This window comes from Rhinopithecus roxellana, chromosome 13, assembly GCF_007565055.1.
Source record: "Rhinopithecus roxellana isolate Shanxi Qingling chromosome 13, ASM756505v1, whole genome shotgun sequence".
Classification (NCBI taxonomy): Eukaryota; Metazoa; Chordata; class Mammalia; order Primates; family Cercopithecidae; genus Rhinopithecus; species Rhinopithecus roxellana.
This window is the reverse complement of record NC_044561.1, coordinates 18,632,373-18,659,485: the sequence shown is the minus strand read 5'-3', so window position 1 is coordinate 18,659,485 and position 27,113 is coordinate 18,632,373. Positions and strand designations below refer to the sequence as shown.

The window sequence follows — 27,113 nt, the reverse complement described above, 5'->3', positions numbered from 1 at the left end:
CAGCCTGGCTGACTGGCGAAACCCTATCTCTACTACAATACTGAAAATACAAAAATTAGTCGGGCGTGGTGACAGGAGCCCGTAATCCCAGCTACGTGGGAGGCTGAGGCTGGAGAATCGCTTGAACCCAGGAGGCGGAGGTTGCGGTGGCCAGAGAGCACATCATTGCACTCCAACCTGGGTGACAAGAGCGAAACTCCGTTTCAAAATAAATAAATATGCATATATATAATATAATATATATATATATTATATATATATGGAGAGAGAGAGAGAGGGAAGGTCTTGCTATGTTGTCCAGGCTGGATTAGAACTCTTGGGCTCAAATGATCCTCCTGCCTCAGCCTCCAAAGTAGCTGGGATTACAGGTGTCAGCTACTGTGCCCAGACTATTTTTACATCTTTATTTTTATTTTATTTATTTATTTTTTTGAGACAATCTCACTTTCTTGCCCAGTCTGAAGTGCAGTGGTGTGATCTTGGCTCACTGCAGCCTCCGCCTTCAAGTGAATCTCCTCCCTCAGCCTCCTGAGTAGCTAGGATTACAGGCACATGCAACCATGCCTGCCTATTTTTTGTATGTTTAGTAGAGACGGGGTCTCGCTCTGTTAGCCAGGATGGGCTCGAACTTCTTTTGTTTTTTTTTTTTTTTCGGAGACAGAGTCTCACTCTGTCACCCAGGATGGAGTGCAATGGCGTGGTCTTGGCTCACTGCAACCTCCACTTCCCAGGTTCAAGTGATTCTCCCGCCTCAGCCTCCCCAGTAGCTGGGACTACGGGCACGTGCCACCACACCTGGCTAATTTTTGTATTTTTAGTAGAGACGGGGTTTCACCGTGTTGGCCAGGCTGGTCTCGAACTCCTGACCTCAAGTGATCCACCCACCTCGACCTTCCAAAGTGCTGGGATTCCAGGTGTGAGCCACCGTGCCTGGTCGGTAGGCAGTGGCTTCTGCCTGTCATCCCAGCACTCTAGGAGGCCCAGTTGGGCAGATCACTTGAGGTCAGGAGTTGAGACCAACCTGGGCAACATGGTGAAACCCTCTCTCCACCAAAAAATACAAAAATTAGCACAGGATTTCTTGGAATTTCTTTCAGAGACTTCATGCTGCAAATCACACTGCAAGGTGGCACACGCCTATAGTCCTTAGCTATTCAGGAGGCGGAGGCAGGAGAATGACTCAAATCTGGGAGGTGGAGATTGCAGTGAACGGAGACTGCACCACTGCATTCCAGCCTGGGCAACGGAGTGAGTCTGTCTTAAGAAAACAAAACATAAAAAAGAATGTAAGAATGATAGAAGTAGCCAAAAAACTTGATCTACCTAAGATGTAATCTTATGAACAACATGAGACCTAAGAAATCTGTTGCAAAGGCCAGGCCTTGTGGCTCGTGCCTGTAATCCCAGCACGTTGGGAGGTCGAGGCGGGTGGATCACCTGATGTCAGGAGTTCAAGACCAGCCTGACCAACAAGGTGGAAACCCTGTCTCTACTAAAAATACAAAAAATTAGCCTGGTATGCTGGTAGGTGCCTGTAGTCCCAGCTACTCTGGAGGCTGAGACAGGAGAATTGCTTGAACCCGGGAGGCAGAGGTTGCAGTGAGCTAAGATCACACCACTGCACTCCAGTCTGGGTGACAGAGCAGGACTCCGTCTCAAAAAAAAAAAAAAAGAAAAAGAAAAAGAAAAAAAGAAATCTGTTGCAAAATCTGCTTTGCAAAACAAGTTATCTTGGCTGGATGTGGTAGCTCACACCTATAATCTCAGCACTTTGGGAGGCTGAGACAGGCAGATCACTTGAGCCTAGGAGTTGGAGACCAGCCTGGACAACATGGCAAAACCCTGTCTCTACAAAAAATACAAACAAATTAGCCAGGTGTGGTGGTCCATGCCTGTAGTCTCAGCTACTTGGGAGACTGAGGTGAGAGGATTTCTGGAGCCCAGGAGGTCCAGGCTGCAATGAGCCATGAGTGTGCCACTGCACTCCAGCCTGGGGACAGAGCAAGACCCTGTCTCAAAACAACAACAGCAACAAAAACAATCTGTCTCTAGCAGCATCAAACACACAGAAATTAAAATCTCACAGAATTTCTTGGAATTTCTCTTAGAGACTTCATGCTGCAAATCACTCAGATGATTAAAGCTCCAGATCACTTTCTTTTTTTTTTTTTTTTTCTTTTGAGATGGAGTCTTGCTCTGTTGCCCAGGCTAAAGTGCAGTGGTGCCATCTTGACTCACTTCAACCTCCACCTCCTGGGTTCAAGCGACTCTCCCACCTCAGCCTCCCAAGTAGCTGGGACTACACACATGAACCACCACAGCTGGCTAATTTTTGTATTTTTAGTAGAGATAAGGTTTTGCCATGTTGGCCAGTCTGGTCTCAAACTCCTGACCTCAGGTGATCCACCCACCTCGGCCTCCTAAAGTATTGGGATTACAGGTGTGAGCCACTGAGCCCCGCAGGGCCAAGATGACTTTCCTGCAACAAATTGTTACAAAACTTTTGTGAGCTGAATGGAGTTATATGACTTTAGCATTCCACAACCTCTCCCCTATAGCTCTGTATTCAGATACCAGCTGCAGAATTCTGTCATTCCACTTCAATACTCACATTGTCCCAGTATTTTTTGGAAGGCACAGGAGTCGTGAAAACTCAGCCTGGAAAACTATGGATACCTTGGGTGAAACAGAGCAACCTGGGAGTCAGGTTGCAGTATCCAGTCCAGCCATTTCACTTGCTGACCCTGTGACCTTCAGAAAGTCATGTGACCTCTCCTTTAAAATGAAAAACTTGAGGCCGAGTACGGTGGCTCAGTCTCTACTAAAAATACAAAAATTAGCCAGGTGTGGTGGTGTGTGCCTGTAATCCCAGCTATTCAGGAGGCTGAGGCACAAGAATCGTTGAGCCTAAGAGGTGGAGGTTTCAGTGAGCCAAAGTCACACCACCGCACTCCAGCCTGGGCAACAAAGTAAGACTCTGTCTCAAAAACAAAAACAGAAATAAATAATACAGAGAGATCCTGGTGTACCCTTTTCACAATTTTCCCGCAATGGCAACATCTTGCAAAACTATACAATATCATAACCACAATATTGACATCCATATAGTCAAGATACAGTACATTTCTATCACCAGGATCTACAAGGATGCCTTAGTCCTTTTATAGCTGCACACATTTCCCTCCCACTCCTACCCTTTCTTTAATCTCTGGCAACCACTGATCTGTTCTCCATTTCTCAATTCTGCTTGCCATGTAACATAACACATTCACAGGCTCTGAGGATTAGAATGTGGACATCACTGAGGATGGGGGTGTAGAGTGGTATTATTTAGCCTATCACAAGGTCGCACTGCAAACATCCCTTCCTCCAGGAGCCTTCTATACAAATCACTGCCACCAATCCAAATTAATTAAGCCATGCTACTTTTTTTTTTTTTTGAGACGGGGTCTTGCTGTGTCACCCAGGCTGGAGTGCAGTGGTGCAATCTCCACTCACTGCAAGCTCCGCCTCCCGGGTTCACGCCATTCTCCAACCTCAACCTCCTGTATAGCTGGGACTACAGGAGCCCGCCACTGTGCCCGGCTAATTTTTGTATTTTTAGTAGAGACGGGGTTTCACCGTGTTAGCCAGGATTGTCTCGATCTCCTGACCTCGTGATCTGCCTATCTCGGCCTCCCAAAATGCTGGGATTGCAGGCGTGAGTCACCGCACCCGGCCCATGCTACTTTTTTTTGAGACGGAAACTCACTCTGTCACCACGCTGGAGTGCAGTGGTGCAATCTTGGCTCACTGCAACCTTTGCCTCCTGGGTTCAAGCAATTCTCCTGCCTCAGCATCCCAAGTAACTGGGACTACAGGGGTGCACCACCATGCCCAGCTAATTTTTGTATTTTTAGTAAAGACGGGTTTTCACCATGTTGTCCAGGATGTTCTCTATCTCTTGAGTTTGTGATCCACCCGCCTCAGCCTCCCAAAGTGCCAGGATTACAGGCATGAGCCACTGCGCCTGGCCAACCCTCAGTACTTTTAAGTGTACTTTCTAATACCTACCATTAACCATAAACCACATGTAAAGTTAATTATGTGACAGTTTCAATGTAAAATTTTGAGAAATAGGGTTTTTTTTGTTTTTTTGTTTTGTTTTGTTTTGAGTTTTTGTTTGTTTGTTTGTTTGTTTTGAGATGGAGTTTCGCTCTTGTTGCCCAGGCTGGAGTGCAATGGTGCGATCTCGGCTCATTGCAACCTCCACCTGCCAGGTTCAAGCGATTCTTCTAACTCAGCCTCCCAGGTAGTTGGAATTACAGGTGTGCGCCATCACGCCCAGCTAATTTTTGTATTTTTTAGTAGAAACAGGGTTTCACCATGTTGGTCAGGCTGGTCTCGAGCTCCTGACCTTGTGATCTGCCCGCCTGGGCCTCCCAAAGTGCTGGGATTACAGGCGTGAGCCACCACACCCGGCCATTGTTTTGTTTTGTTTGTTTGTTTGAAACAGGGTCTTACTTCTTCACCTAAGCTGAAGTGCAGTGGCACCATCTCGTCTCACTGCAACCTCTGCTTCACAGACTCAAGTGATTCTCTAGCCTCAGTCTCCCAAGTAGCTGGGACTACAGGTGTGAGCCACTAATTCCCAACTAATTTTTGTAGTTTGTAGAGATGGGGTTTTGCCACTTTGCCCAGGCTGGTCTTGAACTTCTGGGCTCAAAGCAATCTGCTGCATAGGCCTGCCAAAGTGCTAGGACTACAGGTGTGAACCACCTCACCTGGCTGAGAATTTGTTTTTGTTTTTGAGGTGGAGTCTCGCCTGGGCTAAAGTGCAGTGGTGCAATCTCAGCTCACTGCAACCTCCACCTACTGAGTTCAAGTGATTCTCCTGCCTCAGCCTCCACATAGCTGGGATTACAGGTACATGCCACCACTTCTGGCTATTTTTTGTATTTTTAGTAAAGACAGGTTTTCACCATGTTGGCCAGCTGGTCTTAAACTCCTGACCTCAAGTGATCCGCCCATCTTGGCCTCCCAAAGTGCTGGGATTATAGGAGTGAGCCACTGCACCCAGCCAGCATTTTTGTTTTTGTTTTTGTTTTGAGACAGGGTCTTGCTCTGCTGCTCAGATTAGAGTGCTAGTGGTATCATCGTAGCTCACCGCAGCCTAAAATTCCTGGGCTCAAGTGATCTTCCTGCCTCAGCCTCTCCATGTAGCTAGGACTCCATGTGCGTGCCACCACTCATAGCAATAATTGGCTTTTTAATAACAACACAGTACCTTACAGTTTTCTGTAACAATTATCCCGATGTAGCAAACATCATGCAATAGAACAAATGAGATTTTCTTGTTGAGGGGCGGAGTGTGGAGCTTGAATTTTAAAAACGCAGATTTCAAAGAAGCACTCCTCCCTGATGTCTGTACTCACCAGAATATAAGCTTCCTAAAGGCATGGATGCCCACACTCATACCTAGAGCAGACTCCCATAAATACACACTTATTAAATCAATGAATAAATAAATGAATGGATGGATTAAGCAAATGCTTCTGACTAGAGGTATCAGGGCATAGGCAAGGTTGAGAGGCAGCAGCCCTAAAATTAAAAAGTGATGATGACAAAGCTAGCAGCTTCCACTTACCAAGCACTTCCTGTATGCTGCACACGAATAATGGTGCAAACCCTCATTATAATGCTATAAACTGGGTGCATCAGCCAGGCTGGAGTGCAGTGGCATGATCATGGTTCACTGCAGCCTCGACTTCCTGAGCTCAGGTGACCCTTCCACCTCAGCCTCCCAAGTAACTGGGGACTACAGGTATGCACCACCATGTTGGACTAATTTTTCATTTGTTGTAGAAATGGGCTTCCATTTTCTCAAACTCCTGGGTTCAAGTGATCCTCCTAAAGTGCTGGGATTACTAGCTTGAGACAGAACGAGGTAAACTGGTTTCCACAGTGGCTGCACCATTTTACATTCTCATCGGCAATATACAAGGATTCCAGTTTTTTCCACATGCTCTCCAATGCTTGTCATCTTCCTTTTTTTTTTTTTTTTTTTTTGGAGATGGAGTCTTGCTCTGTTTCCTGGGCTAGAGTGCAATGGTACCATCTCGGCTTACTGCAACCTCCACCTTCTGGCTTCAAGCGATACTCCTGCTTCAGCCACCTGAGTAACTGGTATTACAGGCACCCGCCACTGTGCCTGGCTAATTTTTTTTTTTTTTTTTTTTTTGAGATGAAGTCTCACTCTGTCACCCGGGCTGGAGTGCAGTGGCATGATCTTGGCTCACTGCAACCTCCGCCTCCCACGTTCAAGCGATTCTCTTGCCTCAGCCTCCCAAGTAGCTGGGAGTACAGGAGTGCACCACCACACCAAGCTCATTTTGTATTTTTAGTAGAGACAGGGTTTCACCACATTGGCCAGGCTGGTCTTGAACTCCTGACCTTGTGATCCGCCCGCCTCAGCCTCTGAAAATGCTGGGATTACAGGTGTGAGCCACCAAGCCCAGCCCAACCAGTTAATTTTTGTATTTTTAGTAGAGACAGGGTTTCACCATGTTGGCCAGGCTTGTCTTGAACTCCTTACCTCACCTGCCTTGGCCCTCCAAAGTGTTGGGATTACAGGCATGAGCCACTGTGCCCAGACTAAAATCAACCATTTTAAAGTGGACAATTCAGTGACATTTAGTGCATTCACAATGTGGTGTAATATTCATCTCTGTCTAGTTCAGGACAAATTTTATCATCTCAAAATAAAACCTTGTTGTGCCTATCAAGCAGTTACCAATGTTTCCCAATTTTAACAGATTAAGAAATGAACTAAGACAATAGGAAAAGTGCTGGCTGGGAGCCATGGCTCACACTTGTAATCCTAACTTTTTGGGAAGTCAAGGTGGGAGGATTACTTGAGCCTAAGAGTTGGAGACCAGCCTGGGTAACATAGTGAGACCCTCATCTCTACAAAAAATACAAAAATAAGCTGAGTGTGGTGGTGTGCACCTGTAGTCCCAGCTACTCGGGAGGCTGAGGAGGGAGGATTGCTTGAGCCAGGGAGGTCCAGGTTGCAGTGAGCCATGATTGTGCCACTGCACTGTAGCTTGGGTGTCAGAGCAATACCCTGTCTCAAAAGAAGAAAGAAAGAAAGAGAAAGAAAGAAAGAAGAAAGAGAGAAAGAGAAAGAAAAGAAAGAAAAGAAAAAGAAAGAAAAGAAAGAAGAGAAGAGAAAGAAAGAAAGAAGAAGGAAGGAGGAGGGAAGGAAGAAGTAATGAAGGAAAGCCCGAAGGCAGTCAATGAAGGAATTGAAGGCTCCTCCTCCCTGAAAGAAGTAAGGCATTCCTGAGGCAGTTCCTTAGGAAAGATTCGCGTAAGGCGCCTAGCTCCTTCCTTAAGCTCGCTCGCTCCCCCTCTCTCCGCGCCCCCTCTCCGCGCTCCCGCTTCCCTCGCTCCCCTCCCCTCTTCCCCGACTCTCTCCCTCTCCCGCACCGCCGCCCCCCCCGCTACCCCACTCCCCATCCGCCCGCCCCCCGCCACCCCCGCCCCCTCCAGCGCGGTGGCTCAAGACTGTAATCCCAACACTTTGGGAGGCCGAGACGGGCGGATCACGAGGTCAGGAGATCGAGACCATCCTGGCTAACCCGGTGAAACCCCGTCTCTACTAAAAAAAATACAAAAAACTAGGCCGGGCGCGGTGGCTCAAGCCTGTAATCCCAGCACTTTGGGAGGCCGAGACGGGTGGATCGCGAGGTCAGGAGATCGAGACCAACCTAGCTAACACGGCGAAACCCCGTCTCTACTAAAAAAAAAAAAATACAAAAAACTAGCCGGGCGAGTTGGCGGGCGCCTGTAGTCCCAGCTACTTGGGAGGCTGAGGCAGGAGAATGGTGTAAACCTGAGAGGCGGAGCTTGCAGTGAGCTGAGATCCGGCCACTGCACTCCAGCCTGGGCGACAGCGCGAGACTCCGTCTCAAAAAAAAAAAAAAAAAAAAAAAAAAAAAATACAAAAAACTAGCCGGGCGAGGTGGCGGGCGCCTGTAGTCCCAGCTACTCGGGAGGCTGAGGCAGGAGAATGGTGTAAACCCGGGAGGCGGAGCTTGCAGTGAGCTGAGAGCCGGCCACTGCACTCCAGCCTGGACGACAGAGCGAGACTCCGTCTCAAAAAAAAAAAAAAAAAGAAAGAAAAAAGAAAAGAAAGAAAAGGAAGGAAAGAGAGAAAGAAAAAAGTGCTAAGGGCCCACAACAAAATTTTTAATTTTAAAATTAAATTTAATTTTAAATTTAAAATTTAAAAATGAGGCTGGTGCGGTGGCTCATGCCTGTAATCCCAACACTTCCAGAGGCCGAGGCGGAAGGATTGTTTGAGCCCCAGAATTTGGGATCAGTGTGGCCAACATGGCGAAACCCCGTTTCTCTAAACAAAAATACAAAATTTAGCTAGGCATGGTGGCAAGCGCTTGTAATCGAAGGCGCTCGAGAGGCTGAGGCAATATAATCGCTTGAACCCCGGAAGGCGGAGATTGCAGTGAGCCGATATTGCGGGCCACTGCACTCCAGCCTGGGTCACAGAGTAAAACTCTGTCTCAAAGGGAAAAAAAGAAAATAATATAATCATTATGAATTCAGCTTGGATTTATAAATATAAATGTGTTAATATAAAGACAAGAGTCTTTATACCAACACAGTTGTAAAATATAATTTTTAATTTTTAATGGAGAAAGGGGTTAGTCCATTGAGGCAAAAGTGCTTAGGGCACACGAAAGCCTGGAAGCTCCGCCACCACCATCCACACTGCAAAAATCCTTTGAAAACAAAGTTGAGGCAAGCTGGTTCTTAAATTCTAGGCTAATTCTGCCCCCTAGCGGCTACAGAGAAATCTCAGAAATTAATGCCCCCTAGTTGTTGAGTAATTCGCACCTACCAGGTGCCTTGAACTTAGGCTGCATTCTTTTATCCTTGCAATTCTATGAGGTAAGTGATATCCAAATGTATAGATAAGCCGCGGAAGATCCGAGTGTTTAAGTCGGTAGGTCTTACGGAAGTGAATGCTGTTTCTTACTGAAGGAGGCACAGAGAGTGCAAACCTTGGTGGGCAGGAAGCCTGCTCTGAAGTTTGAGAATGTCAGGCCCGGTGCAGTGGCTCATGCCTGTAATCCTGGGACTTTGGGAGGCCGACGCGGGCAGACCACTTGAGGTCAGCAGTTCGAGACCAGTCTGGCTAACATGATGAAAACCCGTTTCTACTAAAAATTCAGAAAGAACCTGTAATCCCAGCTACTTAGAAGGCTGAGGCAGGAGAATCCCTTGAACCCGGGATGCAGAGGCTGCAGTGACCCGAGATCGCATCGCTGCACTCCAATCTGGGCAACAGAGTGAGGATTCGTCTTAAAAAATAAAGTTGGAGACTTTTATTCTAAAAGCATTTCAGTGAGCCATTTATTTATTTATTTCCCTATAAGCTTGGAAAAATAGGTTCTTCCCTATCCATCTACATGACAGTAATGAGGAAATATCCTGATCAGATAACACATGTTTGCAAACATTTTCTCTCATTCTGTGGGTTGTGTTTTCTTTCTTTCTCTCCCCGCCCCCCCCCTCTCTTTTCAAGACAGAGTTTCGGGCGGGGCTCAGTGGCTCATGCCTGTAATCCCAGCACTTTGGGAGGCCAAAGCGGGCGGATCACGAGGTCAGAAGATCAAGACCATCCTGGCTAACAGGGTGAAACCCAGTATTTACTAAAAATACAAAAAATTAGCCGGGCGTCATGGTGGGTGCCTGTAGTCCCAGCTACTGGGGAGGCGGAGCTTGCAGTGAGCCGAGATGGCGCCACTGCACTCCAGCCTGGGCCACAGAGACTGTCTCAAAAAAAAAAAAAAAAAAAGACAAGAGTTTCACTCTTGTTGCCCAGGCTGGAGTGCAATGGTACGATCTCGGCTTACCACAACCTCCACCTCCCATGTTCAAGCGATTCTCCTGCCTCAGCCTCCTGACTAGATGGGATTACAGGCTTGCACCACTGCACCCGGCTAATTTTTGCATTTTTAGTAGAGACAGGGTTTCACCACGTTGGCCAGGCTGGTCTCCAACTCCCAAACTCAGGTGATCTGCCTGCCTTGGCCTCCCAGAGTGCTGGGGTTACAGGCGTGAGCCACCGCGCCTGGTGTCTTTTCACTCTCTTGATAGTGTTCTTTGATGCACGAAAGTTTTAATTTCGAAGTTTATCTTTGTTTTTGTTGTTGCCTGTGCTTTTAATGTCATATACAGGAAATCATTGCCAAATCCAACGTCATGAAGATTTCCCCTATACTTTCTTCTGAGTGTTACAGTTTTAGCTCTTCACTTTATGTCTCTGATCCATTTTGAATGAATTTTTGTACGTGGTGTTAGACTCCACTTTACTTTTTGCATGTGGATATTCAGTTTTCCCAATGCACTTCATTTTGAAATAATTTCCCTCCATTCCCTGCTGGTTTACTACTCTCAATTGGATAGTAAAACCAATTAAACCAGTTTTTTTTTTTTTTTTTTTAATTTTGAGATGGAGTCTCACTCTGTCTCCCAGGCTGGAGTGCGATGGCACAATCTCAGCTTACTGCAACCTCCACCTCCCTGGTTCAAGCAATTCTCATGCCTCAGCCTCTGGAGTAGCTGGGATTACAGGCAGGAGACACCATGTCCGGCTAATTTTTGTATTTTTAGTAGAGATGGGGGTTTCACCATGTTGGCCAGGCTGGTCTTGAACTCCTGACCTCAGGTGATCCGCCCGCCTTGGCCTCCCAAAGTGCTGGGATTACAGGGTGAGCCACCGTGCCCAGCCTCTTAAAAAAAAAAAAAAAAATGGAGATGAGGTCTCACTATGTTGTCCAGGCTGGTCTCAAACTCTTGGCTCAAGCTATTCTCCCACCTCAGCCTCCCCATGAGTGGGGATTACAGGTGTGAGCCACTGTGCCCCGCCAAAACCAATTCTATACATTTTTTTTTCTTTTCGGACTTTTGAAAGCCATAATAAAGGGAGGTATCTTCCCCCAAATACCAAACCTGGTGCCTTCTAAGCTCTCTGTAGGAGCTGAGTATGCCTTAGTTGAACTTAAGCCAACTACACAGAAATAACTGCAGGCACCAGGGAGCATATTCCTCCTCCTGTCAAATGCCTGGTGAAGGCAACTGTAATTATCAGCTTAGTAGAGGAAAAAGTAGTGCTGTATTCCTGCAGGTGTTGGACCCAAATTCTGCCAGATTCTAGGCAAAGGGCTTAAAAGGCAGAATGTTTAGGCCGGGCGCGTTGGCTCACGCTTGCAATCCCAGCATTTTGGGAGGCCGAGGCGGGAGGATCACGAGGTCAGGAGATCGAGACCATCCTTGCTAACACAGTGAAACCCCCGTCTCTACGAAAAGTTGAAAAAAAAAAATTAGCCAGGTGTGGTGACGGGCGCCTGTAGTCCCAGCTACTTGGGAGGCTGAGGCAGGAGGATGACGTGAACCTGGGAGGTGGAGCTTGCAGTGAGCTGAGATTGCACCACTGCACTCCAGCCTGGGCTACAGAGCAAGACTCTGTCTCAAAAAAAAAAAAAAAAAAAAAAAGGAAGAATGTTTAGGACATGGTTTTTGGAGTCAGAGACATATGTTCCAATTCTGGCTTCATTATTTTATAGTCTTTGAGCATGTGCCCTTTATGTACCCTTGAAGATGTCGCTTAACCTTTCTGAGCCTCAGGTACCTCATCTTTAAAATGGGGATAATGTCTCGGTCCTAGCCGCGAATCTCTAGTCAGTGCTCAGTAAAAAGTAGCAGACACGGCCGGGCGCGGTGGCTCAAGCCTGTAATCCCAGCACTTTGGGAGGCCGAGACGGGCGGATCACGAGGTCAGGAGATCGAGACCATCCTGGCTAACATGGTGAAACCCCGTCTCTACTAAAAAATACAAAAAACTAGCCGGGCGAGGTGGCGGGCGCCTGTAGTCCCAGCTACTCGGGAGGCTGAGGCAGGAGAATGGCGTAAACCCGGGAGGCGGAGCTTGCAGTGAGCTGAGATCCGGCCACTGCACTCCAGCCTGGGCGACAGAGCGAGACTCCGTCTCAAAAAAAAAAAAAAAAAAAAAAAAAAAAAAAGTAGCAGACACGATTGGAAACTCGTTTTCCTCTTACAATTGAAGATAGGAACCTTTTCAAGAGCAAGCACCAGACACCGAATTTAACGACTGGTTGCATTTCTTTCTTTTTTTTTTGAGAGGGAGTCTGGCTCTGTTGCCCAGGCTGGAGTGCAGTGGCCGGATCTCAGCTCACTGCAAGCTCTGCCTCCCGGGTTTATGCCATTCTCCTGCCTCAGCCTCCCAAATAGCTGGGACTACAGGCGCCCGCCACCTCGCCCGGCTAGCTTTTTGTATTTTTTAGTAGAGACGGAGTTTCACCGTGTTAGCCAGGATGGTCTCGAACTCCTGACCTCGTGATCCGCCCGTCTCGGCCTCCCAAAGTGCTGGGATTACAGGCTTGAGCCACCGCGCCCGGCCGACTGGTTGCATTTCTAGGTGATCCAAGACCGTTTGCCCCCGGTCTCCCCGGCAGCACCGCGGTAGGAGGTAAGAATGATGTGACACCATGCATGCAAAGTGCTCACAACACACTCTGGCACTTAGAAAACGACAGCTGAGTCATGGATGCCCGGTTTCCCCATCTGTAAAATGAGCAAGTTCGAGCATTTGAAACGACATTCTTGGACCTTGGATGACTCAGATTTTCCAGGTACATGCGGAAAAGCACGCCAGAGGGAAGGAGGAGGAGTGGCAGTGCTGCGACTAAGCCCAGGTTTAGCGAAACCGACAGCTCCACCACCCGCACTGGTCACCCCAGCTCCGGAGGTGCCAAGCGGATGGGGTGGGTAGTAGACACAGGGCGGAGCTTAGTCGGCTCCGCCCCCAGCCCGCGCTTTTCTCATTGGCCCAGTGAACTCGAGACTCGTGACGCCTTAGGCGTGCGCCCAGCGTGTGAAGGGGGTTCGGCTCGCTGAGAGGGAGGAGACAAGATGGCGACGTCCGTGGTGCACCGGTTCCTGCGATTACTGCACGGAGTCGCCCCGTGGCGGAGCAGGTATAGCAGCGCGGAGAGACTGCCTTGGGGCGTGGGGCAACCTGGGCCAAGCTGGGGTCTGGAGAGAGATGTTTCTCTGTCGCGGGCTCGCTCTGAGGCGAGCTTGGGTGGAGACGGAGCTACCTTCACCACGAGCGTAGGAGCAGGTGCGACTGCTCCTGTGTAGGGCGGTCCGGATTTAGTTAGGGTGTGGCCTAGAAAGTCTCGCTTTGCCCTTTCCAGCTAGGTGGAAGTTCACGAGGGACAAAACCAGATGAAATAGGCTTCCTGCCCGTGACTCGAGTCGAGGCAGGGCTTTCAGATGTTCAGATGCCATTTTCTCACGTGTTCGTTTTTGTAGGAGGGATGTCTTGTGGGAAGGGCACTAGATTGAGTGTCAGGCTACTTTCATTTCTGAATCTTAGTCTTTGAAGCTCGAGGGTTAGATTAAGTAATCTCAAAACAGTCTGTTATGGGGATAGAGTCTTGGTTACCCTTGTGACCCCCAGCTGTTAGGTTCTTAGAAATTGAAGAGACTTGAGGGGTCTTCTTAGTCTAACTGTCTCTCTTTGGAGTTAATGAGATTGAGGCTCCGAGAGAGGAAGGGATTTGCTCGAGTTCACCTAGCCAGTTTGTAGCAGAGCCAGGAATCAAGGTACCTCTCTCTCACGCGACGATCTTTCTCTCAGGCTGCCCACCGTGAGGACAGTTGTTATACAGAAAATAGCTTAGAGCATTTGGACTGTCGGAAAATGAGTTAAAATGTTGGTATCTGTGACTCAGAGTCGGCTGCCTGGTGTCATTTCAAAGAGCTAAGATTTGAGAGATACGCCATACTTGTGTGTTTCCTACAGGGTTCATTTTGTCAGCGTTGATCAGAGGATAACTTATTGTAGTTCTGGGAGGAGAAGGACACCGGATTTGGACCGAGGGGGAACAGTAACCGTCATTGGTCTTGTTATGAAAGTGTGACACTTTCATCATTAACTGTACAGAAATGATTATCTCTCAGGAGAGGGCTCTGCATTATGGTGGTAACTTAGAATTTGGGCAGAAGGCTTTGTTTTCAATGTTATTACCAGGCGTGCTGTTTATGAGTCAACCCTGAATTCATTTAAAGTGTGTCATAGGCCAGGGGCGGTGGCTCACGCCTGTGATCCCAGCACTTTGGGAGGCCAAGGTGGGTGAAGCACTTGAGGTCAGGAGTTCGAGACCAGCCTGGCCAATGTGGTGAAACCCCGTCTCTACTGAAAAATACAACAATTAGCTGGGCATGGTGGCAGGCATCTGTAATCCCAGCTACTTGGGAGGCTGAGGCAGGAGAATTGCTTGAACCTGGGAGGTGGAGGTTGCAATGAGCCAAGATTGCGCCACCCCACTCCAGCCTGGGCGGCACAGTGAGAGTCTATCTCAAAAAAATTAAAAGTAAATAAAGTGTGTCATGAATTGGAAGGACTAAAATATGACATCTTAAAAAAGTTTTTGTTGTTGTTTATTTGTTTTGGGAATCAGAACCTCACTCTGTTGCCCAAGAGGGAGTGCAGTGGTGTGATGATGGCTCACTGCAGCCTCCACCTCCTCAGCTCAAGCAGTTCTCCCACCTCAGCCTCCTGAGTAGCTAGGACCACAGGTGCACGCCACCATGCCCAGCTGTTTTTCTTTTTTCTTTTTTTTTTTTTGAGACGGAGTCTCGCTCTGTCGCCCAGGCTGGAGTGCAGTGGCCGGATCTCGGCTCACTGCAAGTTCTGCGTCCTGGGTTTACACCATTCTCCTGCCTCAGCCTCCCGAGTAGCTGGGACTACAGACGCCCACCACCTCGCCCGGCTAGTTTTTTGTATTTTTTAGTAGAGACGGGGTTTCACCTTGTTAGCCAGGATAGTCTCGATCTCCTGACCTCATGATCCGCCCGTCTTGGCCTCCCAAAGTGCTGGGATTACAGGCTTGAGCCACCGCGCCCGGCCTGTTTTGTTTGTTTTTTTGGGGGGGTAGACATGGGGTTTTACCATGTTGCCCAGGCCGGTCTCGAACTCCTGGGCTCAAGTGATCTATCCACTTTCTTTCTTTCTTTTTTTTTTTTTTTTTTTGAGATGGAGTCTCGCTGTCACCCAGGCTGGAGTGCAGTGGTGTGATCTCGGCTCACCTCAACCTCTGCCTCCCAGGTTCAAGCGATTCTCCTGCCTCAACCTGCCAAGTAGCTGGGACTACAGGCACGTGCCACCATGCCCAGCTAAGTTTTGTATTTTTAGTGGAGACGGGGTTTCACCATGTTTCCCAGGGTGGTCTCCATCTCCTGACCTCGTGATCCGCCTGCCTCGGCCTCCCAAAGTGCTGGGTTTACAGACATGAGCCACCGCGCCCAGCCATCCACCCCCTTTCACTTCCCAAAGTGCTGGCATTACAGAGGTGAGCTATTGCACCCCATCTACAATAATTTTTTTAAATGATGAGAGGAAGCTGTACCTCAGTCACCATCATTTTAAAAAGGGGGAAAAAAGCTATCTATATACATATATACACACACATATATACATATATACACACACACATATATATACACACACACACATATGTATATATATATTTTTTTTCCATGAAATGGAGTCTCACACTGTTGCCCAGGCTGGAGTGCAGTGGCGTGATCTCGGCTCACTGCAAGCTCTGCCTCCTGGGTGCACGCCGTTCTCCTGCCTCAGCCTCCCGAGTAGCTGGGACTACAGGCGCCTGTCACCACACCCAGCTAATTTTTTGTATTTTTAGTAGAGACAGGGTTTCACCGTTTTAGCCAGGATGGTCTCGATCTCCTGACCTTGTGATCCATCTGCCTCGGCCTCCCAAAGCGCTGGGATTACAGGCGTGAGCCACCGTGCCCGGCCAAAAAAGCTGTATTTTAGTGCCAGTGTAGATAGATAAGACTAGACTTAGATGCAGTGGGTGAGAGAGATGAAGATTTGGGTACAATAAGAAGTCTTAATTTTCAAAGGTATTCTGTATCAAGATAGAAATGATATTGATACACAAACCAAAAAGATAACATTTCCGTGGGTTTTTTAGTAAACCAGTGTCTATTTGTGAGACATGTAAATGAAAACCTTATATTTCAGGTAAGTTTTTCAATAACTGGGTGATGTGTGACAGGCGATAGATAACATCTTGGGTGATAATTTAGGGCCATGTTTCCCAAACTCATTTGATAAAAGAACGGGCTGAATGGGCTGGGATGCTTGTTAGAAATAGAGATTCCTGGCTGGGTGTGGTGGCTCACGCCTGTAATCCCAGCACTTTGGGAGGCTGAGGCGGGCGGGTCACGAGGTCAGCAGATCGAGACCATCCTGGCTAACATTTGAAACCCCATCTCTACTAAAAATATAAAAAATTAGCCGGGCATTGTGGCGGGCGCCTGTAGTCCCAGCTACTCGGGAAGTGGAGCTTGCAGGGAGCCGAGATCGCGCCACCGCACTCCAGCCTGGGTGACAGAGCGAGACTCCGTCTCAAAAAAAAAAAAAAAAAAAGAACTAGAGATTCCTTGGGAGTCTCTCTGAGCCTGCTGTGACTTGGGAGGCTAGCTGATTTAAAAGAATAAAAATAAAAGCCGGGTGCGGTGGCGCATGCCTGTAATCCCGGCACTTTGGGAGGCCAAGGTGGGTGGATCACGAGGTCAGGAGATTGAGACCAGCCTGGCCAACATGGTGAAACCCCGTCTCTACTGAAAATACAAAAATTAGCCGGGTGTGGTGGCTTGTGTCTGTAGTCCCAACTACTCAGGAGGCTGAGGCAGGAGAATCTCTTGAACCCGGGAGACGGAAGTTGCAGTGAGCCGAGATTGTGCCACTGGACTCCAGCCTGGGCGACAGAGTGAGACTCTGTCTCAAAAAAAAAAAAAAAAAAAAAAGATTCCAGATGTGCCCCCATCCTGCTGCCAATTTTAGATTCAGTAGATACAAGTTGGGGCCCTGGCAACTATAGTTTTTACAGGTGATTCTTAGGTTCAGGCAAGCATGGACAATAGTACCTAGGAAGTAGTTTTTTGTGCATGACTTCCATTCAGAAATATTTATGACATCCTTACCACTGCAAGCCACAGTGTCAAGGGACCATGGAGAAGGGAGAAGAACGAAGGGGAGGAGGAGAGAATGAAGAATTTAAAAACATTTGAAATAGGCCTTGTCTTCAAGGAACTTTATTGTATACTTTTAATACAAGGTGGAATATGGGATAAGGCCTTCAAGAGGTCTGTCAGTTCTGTTTTAGGAGAACTTTCACAGCTTTAGAAAACAAGGGAGACAGCTGGGCGCGGTGGCTCAAGCCTGTAATCCCAGCACTTTGGGAGGCCGAGACAGGCGGATCACGAGGTCAGGAGATCGAGACCATCCTGGCTAACACAGTGAAACCCCGTCTCTCCTAAAAAAAAATACAAAAAACTAGCCAGGCCAGGTGGCGGGCGCCTGTAGTCCCAGCTACTCGGGAGGCTGAGGCAGGAGAATGGCGTGAACCCGGGAGGCGGAGCTTGTAGTGAGGCCAGATCACGCCACTGCACTCCAGCCCGGGCGACAGAGCGAGACTCCTTCTCAAAAAAAAAAAAAAGAAAACAAAGGAGACATAAGGACTATAGGCAAAATGTTACTACTAGCGGTGATGTTAAAAATGTCTTAGGCCTGGGCGTGGTGTCTCACGCCTGTAATCCCAGCACTTTGGGAGGCTAAGGCAGGTGGATTGCATGAGCTCAAGAGTTCAAGACCAGCCTGGGCAACATGCCAAAACCCCATCTGTACAAAAAATACAAAAATTAGCTGGTCATGGTGGTGCATACCTGTAGTCCCAGCTACTTGGGAGGCTGAGGTAGGAGGACTGCTTGAGCCCAGGGGGTTGAGGCTGCTGTGAGCCAAGATCATGCCAGTGCACTCCAGCCTGGGCAACAGAGTGAGACCCTGTCTCAAAAAAAAAAAAAGAAAAAGAAAAAAGTAGTGCAATTGGCCAGGTGACTTACGTCTGTAATCTTAACACTTTGGGAGGCTGAGGTGGGAGAATTGCTTGAGCCCAAGAGTTCAAGACCAATGTGAGTAACACAGTGAGACCTCCTCTCTACAAAAAGTAGCTGGGTGCATGTCTGTGGTCCCAGCTACTTGGGAAGCTACGGTGGGAGGTTCACTTGTGCCCAGGAGGTCGAGGCTGCAGTGAGCTGTGATTTCACCACTGCATTCCAGCCTGGGTGACAGTGAGAGCCTGTCTCAAAAAAAAAACAACTTATAACCAGGACACCATGGAGACAGATTAGTGAGAGTGAATGCTGGTCATAGATGATTGATATGGCCATCCCAGTGTATGTCAGCTGAATATCAACTCTTAATAGTAATAACAATGTAATTAGGTGCTAGGCTCTGGGCTAAGGTTTTGCATGATTGTCTTCTAATGAGGTGAGTTTTGTTTTTGCAGGTGGAGAAACTGAGGCTTAAGATTAGTTAAGAAATTTCCTAAGGTCACACAGCTGCTAAGAAGTGGCAGTGCTGAGATTTGAGTTGCACAGGCAGACTGTAGTGCTTAATTGTGGGCTTTAATTCCCTACTTGCGGGATGTGATGTAGAATGCATGTAGAAGAGACATCCGTTTTAACCCATCCATTCATCTTTCTGGGCATACTCTCACTGTTGAGATTGAAGGCCAGTGAGAACACAGATAAACCCCTGTGTTCATCGAGGTATACATACAGTAAACAAATAACTGAATACATACAGAATCCATTCATTTTGGGTAATGAGAAATGCTATGAAGAAAAAGCAAGATAATTAAGAAGTTAGTGTTCAACAGAAAGACAGACTTTGCATGTTCTCACTTATTTGTGGGAGCTGTAAATTAAAATAGTTGAACTCATGGAGATAGTAGAAGGATAGTTACCAGAAGTTGGAAAGGGTAGTGGGAGGATGGGAGGAAATGGGGATGGTTAATGGGTATCAAAAAAATAAAATGGGCCAGGCACAGTGGTTCACGCCTGTAATCCCAGCACTTTGGAGGTTCAGGCGGGTGGATCACCTGAGGTCAGGAGTTCAAGACCAGCCTGGCCAACAAACCCTGTCACTACTGAAAATACAAAATATTAGCCGGGCATGGTGGTGTGCTCCTGTAATCCCAGCTACTCAGGAGGCTGAGGTAGGAGAATTGCTTGAACCCGGGAGTCAGAGGTTGCAGTGAGCTGAGATTGCACCATTGCACTCCAGCCTGGGCAACAGAGCAAGACTCCATCTCAAAAAAATAAAATAAAATGAGTAAGACCTGATATTTGCTAGCACAACAGAGTGACTATAGTAAAAAATAATTTAAAATTATTACATTTAAAAATAACTAAAAGGTCAGGCGCGGTGGCTCATGCGTGTAATCCCAGCACTTTGGGAAGCTAAGGCAAGTGGATCACGAGGTCAGGAGTTCAAGATCAGCCTGGCCAAGAGGGTGAAACCCTGTCTCTACCAAAAATACAAAAAATTAGCCAGGCGTGGTGGTGGGCGCCTGTAATCCCAGCTACTCGGGAGGCTGAGGCAGAGAATTTCTTGAACCTGGGAGGCAGAGGTTGCACTGAGCTGAGATCACTGCACTCCAGCCTGGGCAACAGAGCAAAACTCCATCTCAAAAAAACAAAACAAAACACTAAAAGAGTGTAACTGGATTATTTGTAACACAGAGCTTGAAAGCTTGAGGGAGTAGATACCCCATTTACCTAATGTGATTATTCCACATTGCATGCCTGTATCAAACTAGCTCATGTAACACATAAATATATATACCTACTACATACCCAGAAAAATTAAAAAAAAAATTCAGAAGTTAGTGCTCAAGAGGGCCAAGTCTTGGGCATACAGTGCTCAGGAAAAACTGCACTGAGGAGTAACATTTGAGCAGAGAACTAAATGATGAGGGAGTGAGCCACATAGGAGAGGGGTGTGCCCAGCAGAGCAAACAGCAAATGGAGGAGTGTGGAAAGGGGCACACATATGGTGTGGACAAGGAGCGGCAAGAGGAGTGAGTGAGGAGGAAGAGAGGGAAAGTAGCTAGAGATCTGAGAGGTTGAAAAGATGTGGGATCTTGTCTTTCTGTTTTATTTATTTATTTTTGAGACAGAGTCTTGCTCTGTCACCCAGGCTGGAGTGCAGTGTGCGATCTTGGCTCACTGCAACCTCCGTCTCCCAGGTTCAAGCAATTCTCCTGCCTCAGCCTCCTGAGTAGCTGGGACTATAGGCGCTGACCACCACACGTGGCTAATTTTTGTATTTTTAGTAGAGATGGAGTTTCACCATGCTGGCCAGGCTGGTCTCCGACTCCTGACCTCATGATCCACCCACCTTGGCCTCCCAAAGTGCTGGGATTTCTCACAGGCATCAGCCACCATGCCCGGCCTTTATTTTTTGTTTTTTTTCAGACAAAATCTCGCTCTGTCATGCCCAGGCTGGAGTTCAGTGGTGTGATCTTGGCTCATTGCAACCTCCACCTCGTGGGTTCAAGCAGTTTTCTTGCCTCAGTCTCCCAAGTAGCTGGGATTACAGGCCACCACCATCACACCCATCTAATTTTTTGTATTTTTAGTAGAGATGGGGTTTCACCATATTGGCCGGCTAATTTTTTGTATTTTTAGTAGAGACGGGATTTCACTTATTGCCCAGGCTGGTCTCAAACTCCTGACCTCAGGTGGTCCACCTGCCTCAGCCTCCCAAAGTGCTGAGATTACAGGCGTGAGCCACCAATCCCAGCCAGTGGTAAAGTTTTCATGCCTTGCCAGTGGATTGAATTTGGATGATGAGAAAGAAAGGACTTAAAAATGAGTCCTGGGCTGGGTGCCGTGACTCATGCCTGTAATCCCAGCACTTTGGGAGGCCGAGGTTGGTGGATCACTTGAGGTCAGGAATTGGAGACCAGCCTGGCCAACATGGCAAAACTCTGTCTCTACTAAAAAAATGCAAAAATTAGCCAGGCGTGGTGGCTTGCTCCTGTAATCCCAGCTACTTGGGAGGCTGAGGCAGGAGAACTGCTTGAACCCAGGAGGCGGAGGTTGCAGTGAGTTGAGATCATGCCACTGCACTTCAGCCTGGGTGACAGAGTGAGACTCCATCTCAAAAACAAAACAAACAAAATGAGTCTTGACCTAGTGCAGTGGCTCACGCCTGTAATCCCAGAACTTTGGGAGGCTGAGGTGGGAGGATCACTTGAACCCAGGAGTTCGAGACCAGCCTGGGCCAGATAGCAAGACCTTATTTATCTCCATAAAATATTTAAAAATTAGCCAAGCATGCTGGTGCACACCTGTAGTCCTAGCTACTCAGGAGGCTGAGGTGAGAGGATGCCTTGAACCCAGAATTTTGAGGCAGCAGTGAGCCATGATCATGCCATTGCACTTGAGGCTGGGCAACAAAGTGAGACCCCATCTCTGGGAGAAAAAAAAGGGGTTGCACCTGAGTGGCTGGATGAACAGTGGTACCTTGTTTTGATGTTAATTATAGTAATGCTGGTACTGTAACAGATAAACTCCAGCATTCTCAGTGGCTTAACATAGTAGAAGTTTATTTCTCACTTTTGTAAAGCCCTATTGGGTGCTCCTGATTGGCAGGGCAGCTGTTCTCCAAGCAATGTTCAGGGACCCAGTCTCCTGCCATCTTTTTTTTTTTTTTTTTTTGGAGACGGAGTCTTGCTCTGTCACCCAGGCTGGAGTGCAGTGGCATGATCTCGGCTCACTGCAACCTCTGCCTCCCAGGTTGAAGCAATTCTCCTGCCTCAGCCTCCCAAGTAGCTGGGAGTACAGGTGCACACTACTACACCCATCTAATTTTTTGTATTTTAGTAGCTACTGGGTTTTACCATATTGCCCAGGCTGGTCTCGAACTCCTGAGCTCAGGCAATCCCCCACCTCAGCCTCCCAAAGCACTAGGATTACAGGTGTGAGCCACCGCACCTGGCCCTCCTGCCATCTTTAATATTTCCACAGTTGGCATATTTGTCTGCATCAAGCTGGCTAGAGGAGATAAGCTTGGAGGTGAATGCCTGGGAAGCCTGAATGATCCTCAGATTTCATTGGTTCACACTCAGTCTCATGGCCACACCTTGCTGCATGGGAGGCTGGGAAATGTAGTCTAACAGGTGTCCAGAAGAGGAAGTGCATTTGGTAAACATCTGGCTAGTCTCTGCTATGGATAGAGAACTCTGGGGCAGGAGCAGATTGAAGGTGAGTTAGAGGGGGTCAGGAATCCTGTTTTCTACAGACTCAGTTTGAGAGGGCTCAAAGTGGGGCCACTGGGTCGCTGGCCCCTGGAGGAGCAATGAAGGAGTCATCAGTGGATGGTTCTTTAAAGCCATGGGACTGGATAAGCATCTTTGGGGAGAGTGCATAGGTAGAGAAGAGATCTGAACCCTGGGCATGGCAAGAATTCACAGTTAGGAAGCAAAGGAGAATTCAGAAATAGAGACTGAGAAGAAACAGGAGGAAAAAATCACGGTCCCAAAAGCCCAGTGAAGAGTTTTTCAAGGAGAGAAAGATCAACTCTGTCATGCTGTCATGCTGCTGAGACGTCAAGTAAGATGAGACCTCAGATGTGTGTGTGTGTGTTGGTATTGGCAACATGCAGGTTGTTGGTGACCTTGATGAGGTGGTGTGATAGAAACAAAACCTTATTGAGTGGGACTAAGAGGCTGAGAGGTGAGGAAGTGGTGACAGTGAATAGAGAGCTCTTTTTAGGCTTGGAATGAAGAAGAGCAGAAAAGTAGGGGGACCAAAGAATGATAACATGGTAGACAGTGTTTGTGTAGGACTGAAGAAATGACAGCATTCATCTGAAAATCGGGAAGATCCCATAATAAAATTCTCCTGCCTCAGCCTCCTGAGTATCTGGTACTACAATGTGTACGCCACCACACCTGGCTAATTTTTGTATTTTTAGTAGAAATGGGGTTTCACCATGTTGACCAGGCTGGTCTTGAACTCGTGACCTCAAGTAATCCACCCGCCTTGGCTTTCCAAAGTGCTGGGATTACAGGCATGAGCCACCATGCTCGGTTAGCTGTTTTTTTTTTTTTTTTTTTTTTGAGACGGAGTCTCGCTCTGTCGCCCAGGCTGGAGTGCAGTGGCCGGATCTCAGCTCACTGCAAGCTCCGCCTCCCGGGTTTACGCCATTCTCCTGCCTCAGCCTCCGAGTAGCTGGGACTACAGGCGCCCGCCACCTCGCCCGGCTAGGTTTTTTTTTGTATTTTTTAGTAGAGACGGGGTTTCACCGTATTAGCCAGGATGGTCTCGATCTCCTGACCTCGTGATCCGCCCGTCTCGGCCTCCCAAAGTGCTGGGATTACAGGCTTGAGCCACCGCGCCCGGCCCTGTTTTTAAGTCAAGGAAATTTTATGTGCTAGAAGGAAAGTACCTAAATCGGATGTACCAAACTGATAGAATGAAGCATTTCCCAATATTTGTTCCAGCAGCTGGGGCTACAACAGTGGACAAAAAGCCGAGCTCTTTGTTCTTGGGCAGGGTTCCTGAGGGGGAAGGTGGATGTGCAAAACAAACCACCTGAGTGCCCTGTGTCCAGTTACGGTGGATATATAAATGATCATCTCCCATTCTTATTTCCTCCTGTCAGACAAAGCCTTGTTAATCAGTCTGCAAACATTCTTTCAGTTAGGGGTTTTTCGGTATTCTGGAAAACACAATGTGGCAATGTACAGAACACAACAATTCATGCTTTAGTCAGTTTTTGCACTTGTTAAAATTCTGTTTAGAAAGCAGGGTTTTAGGCTTTTTGCTGTGGTAGTGGGAGTATCCAATCTAAGAAATGAACATTGTTCAGAACTGAAAGAACTTTCATATACTGAAATACACCCTTCATTGTGTTAGTAGCTGTATATCTGTCTGGCCTTGGGGGTGGCGCTCGTCATGGTAAGATGCTTTTTCTCCATACAAACCTTGTTTGCCTATAGGAGGATCGGATTCATCATGTTAGCTATAATAGCGCTATGCTGCAAGGGTGTGGTTTTTGGTTTTTTTAAGGCAGGGTCCTACTCTGTCACCCAGGCTTGAGTACAGTGACGTGATTTCGGCTCACTGTAACCTCCGCCTCCTGGGTTCAGGCGATCCTCCCACTTCAGCTTTTTGGTTAGGTAGGACTACAGGCACACACCATCATTCCCGGCTAATTTTTGTATTTTTTATACAGATGGGGTTTCACCAGGCTGGTCTTGAACTCCTGGGCTCAAGCAATCCTCCCGCCTCAGCCTCCCACAGTGCCAGGATTATAGTTGTGAACCACAATGCCCAGCCTGGCAAGGTGGGTGTTTGTTTTGTTTTGTTTTTTGAGACGGAGTCTGTCTCTGTTGCCTAGGCTGGAGTGCAGTGGCATGATCTCAGCTCACTGCAACCTCCACCTCCCAGGTTCAAGCTGCCTCAGCTTCCCGAGTAGCTGGTACTACAGTGTGTGTGCCACCATGCCTGGCTAAGTTTTGTATTTTTAGTAGAGACGGGGTTTCACCATGTTGGCCAGGCTGGTCTCGAACTCCTGACCTCAAGTGATCCACCCTCCTTGGGATTACAGGCATGAGCCATCGTGCTCAGCCAGGTGTTTGTAAGGCAAGGAAATTTTATGCGAAAAAAGGAAGATACCTAAATCTGATAACGTCTGTAGGATATGCTATATAAGACATAACTTGGGCCAAGTGCTGTGGCTCATGCCTGTAATCTCAGCACTTTGGAGGGCCGAGGCAGGTGGATCACTTGAGATCAGGAGTTTGAGGCTAGCCTGACCAACGTGGTGAAACCCTGTCTCTACTAAAAATACAGAAATTAGTCAGGTGTGGTGGCGTGTGCCTGTAATTCCAGGTACTCAGGAGGCTGAGGCATGAGAAGCGCTTGAACCCAGGAGGTGGAGGTTGCAGTGAGCCAAGATACGCTTCAGCCTGCGTAACAGAGTGCGACTCTGTCACACACACACACACACACACACACACACACACACACACAAAAGACATAACTAAATATCCATGAAAGTCAATGTTATAGTATGAAAGTAATAAATGCAATTCTATTTTTCACAAAAATGCCAATTTAGACATTTATAATAGAGTGAATTATTCTATCATAAAGGGTTCCAAGAAAAAAAATGTTTATTGACTTGGATACAGTTTTTTTTACTTTAGATTTCAGGTCAGTATTTGGGGAAACTGAAGTGATATCTGAACTGAAAGTGAGATATTTCCTCTTTGATTAAGGGAAACTCAACCAAAAACTCATTAATGCTTTGCTTGCTGGCATAGTCATTTATTGCCACTGGGAATATGTCTGATTTCTCCAGGCAAAGATGAAACAAAGAAGAGAAACTAACTGAACCAGAATAGTATTTTCTTTTTTTTTTTTTTTTTAAGAGATGCAGTTTTGCTCTTGTTGCCCTGGCTGGAGTGTGATGGCACAATCTCAGCTCATCTCAACCTCTGCCTCCCAGGTTCAAGTGATTCTCCTGCCTCAGCCTCCCAAGTAGCTAGAATTACAGGCATGTGCCACAACACCCAGCTAATTTTGTATTTTTAGTAGAGATGGGATTTCTCCATGTTGGTCAGGCTGGCCTCGAACTCCCAACCTCAGGTGATTTGCCCACCTCGGCCTCCCAAAAAAAAACCCAGAAAACCTTTTTATTGGCAAATAGTTTCAGGCTTACAGAAAGTTATAAAAATAGTACATAGAATTCCCAAATACCTTTTACCCAGATTCCTCAAATGTCAGCCCTATTTGCTTTCTCATTTTCCATCTCTGTTTATATGTGTATGTGTGTGTGATAACGTATACATTTTTTTCCTGAGACACTTGAGAGCAATTTGCCAATTTGATGACCTTTTGCTTTTAAGCCCTTTTCTAGGCCGGGCGCGGTGGCTCATGCCTGTAATCCCAGCACTTTGGGAGGCCGAGGCTGGTGGATCACATGAGATCAGGAGTTCGAGACCAGCCTGGCCGACATGGTGAAAACTCGTCTCTACTAAAAATACAAAAATTAGCCGGGCGTGGTGGCACATGCCTGTAGTACCAGCTACTAGGAAGGCTGAGGCAGGAGAATCGCTTGAGCCTGGGAGGCGGAGGTTGGAGTGAGCTGAGATTGTGCCACTGCACTCCAGCCTGGGTGACAGAGCAAGACTCCATCTCAAGAATGAATGAATGAATGGATGAATGAATGAATAAATAAATATTTCAGTCCTTTCCCTACAAGGACATTTTCTTACCTACAGTACAGTTGTCAAAACCAAGACATTTACATTGATACAATATTGTTATTGAGTATTTAAATTTTGCCGATTAATCCACTAATTTTAATTTTAAGAATAATATTTAATGGTTCATTTTTGCTTGGTTATAGCTTCCATCACCATGAGATCACTGCCCTGAGCCAATCTCTACAGCCCTTGTGGAAGCTGCCTTTTAGAGCCTTTCGCACAGGTAAGGAGCAATTAGAGATGGTGGTGGCCCTCTCTGTGCCTCAGTTTTGTCATCTGTAAATTGGGATAAACATAGGGTTGTTGTTAGAGTTAAATGAATTAGTGTGCAGAAAGTACCTGGCACGCAGTTAATCACTGAAGCATTAGCTTTTCTCTTCTTTTTTTTTGAGACAGAGTCTTGCTCTGTCACCCAGGCTGGAATGCAGTGGTGCAATCTCAGCTTACTAAACCTCTGCCTCCTAGGTTTAAGCAATTTTCATTCCCCAAGTAGCTGGGACACAGACATGCACCACCACGCCTGGCTAATTTTTATTATTAATTGTTGTTACTGTTTTTCTATTTCAAAGACTGCATGCATACCGGCTAATTTTTGTATTTTTAGTAGAGACGGGGTTTTGCGATGATGCCCAGGCTGGTCTCAAACTCCTGGCCTCAAGTGATCTGCCCACCTTGGCCTCCCAAAATGTTGGCATTACAGGCATGAGCCACTATGCCCGGCCTCATTATGTTTTTTTGATTATAGCCATTCCGATGGGTGTGAAGGGATCTTATTGTGGTTTTGATTTGCATTTCCCTGATTACTAATAATGCTGTATTAGTTTGCTAGGGCTATGGTAACAAAGTAATACAAACGAGTTG

General features: G+C 47.2%; 1 protein-coding gene across 3 annotated transcripts in view; it reads left to right on the top strand.

The window, feature by feature from the left end:
- The first annotated feature begins 12,633 nt into the window (after positions 1-12,633).
- The window catches only part of PISD (phosphatidylserine decarboxylase), a 46,429-nt gene continuing 31,949 nt past the window's right edge, over positions 12,634-27,113 (top strand). The window contains exons 1-2 of one of the 3 annotated variants that reach the window (XM_010360686.2): positions 12,634-13,064; positions 26,396-26,475. In XM_010360686.2, the coding sequence (XP_010358988.1) occupies positions 13,000-13,064; positions 26,396-26,475 (145 nt within the window). In that variant the 5' untranslated portion in view covers positions 12,634-12,999. Of the gene's footprint in view, positions 13,065-24,273; positions 24,326-26,395; positions 26,476-27,113 lie in introns of those variants that run through there. The other 2 variants (XM_010360687.2, XM_030914658.1) reach the window with 2 other exon arrangements.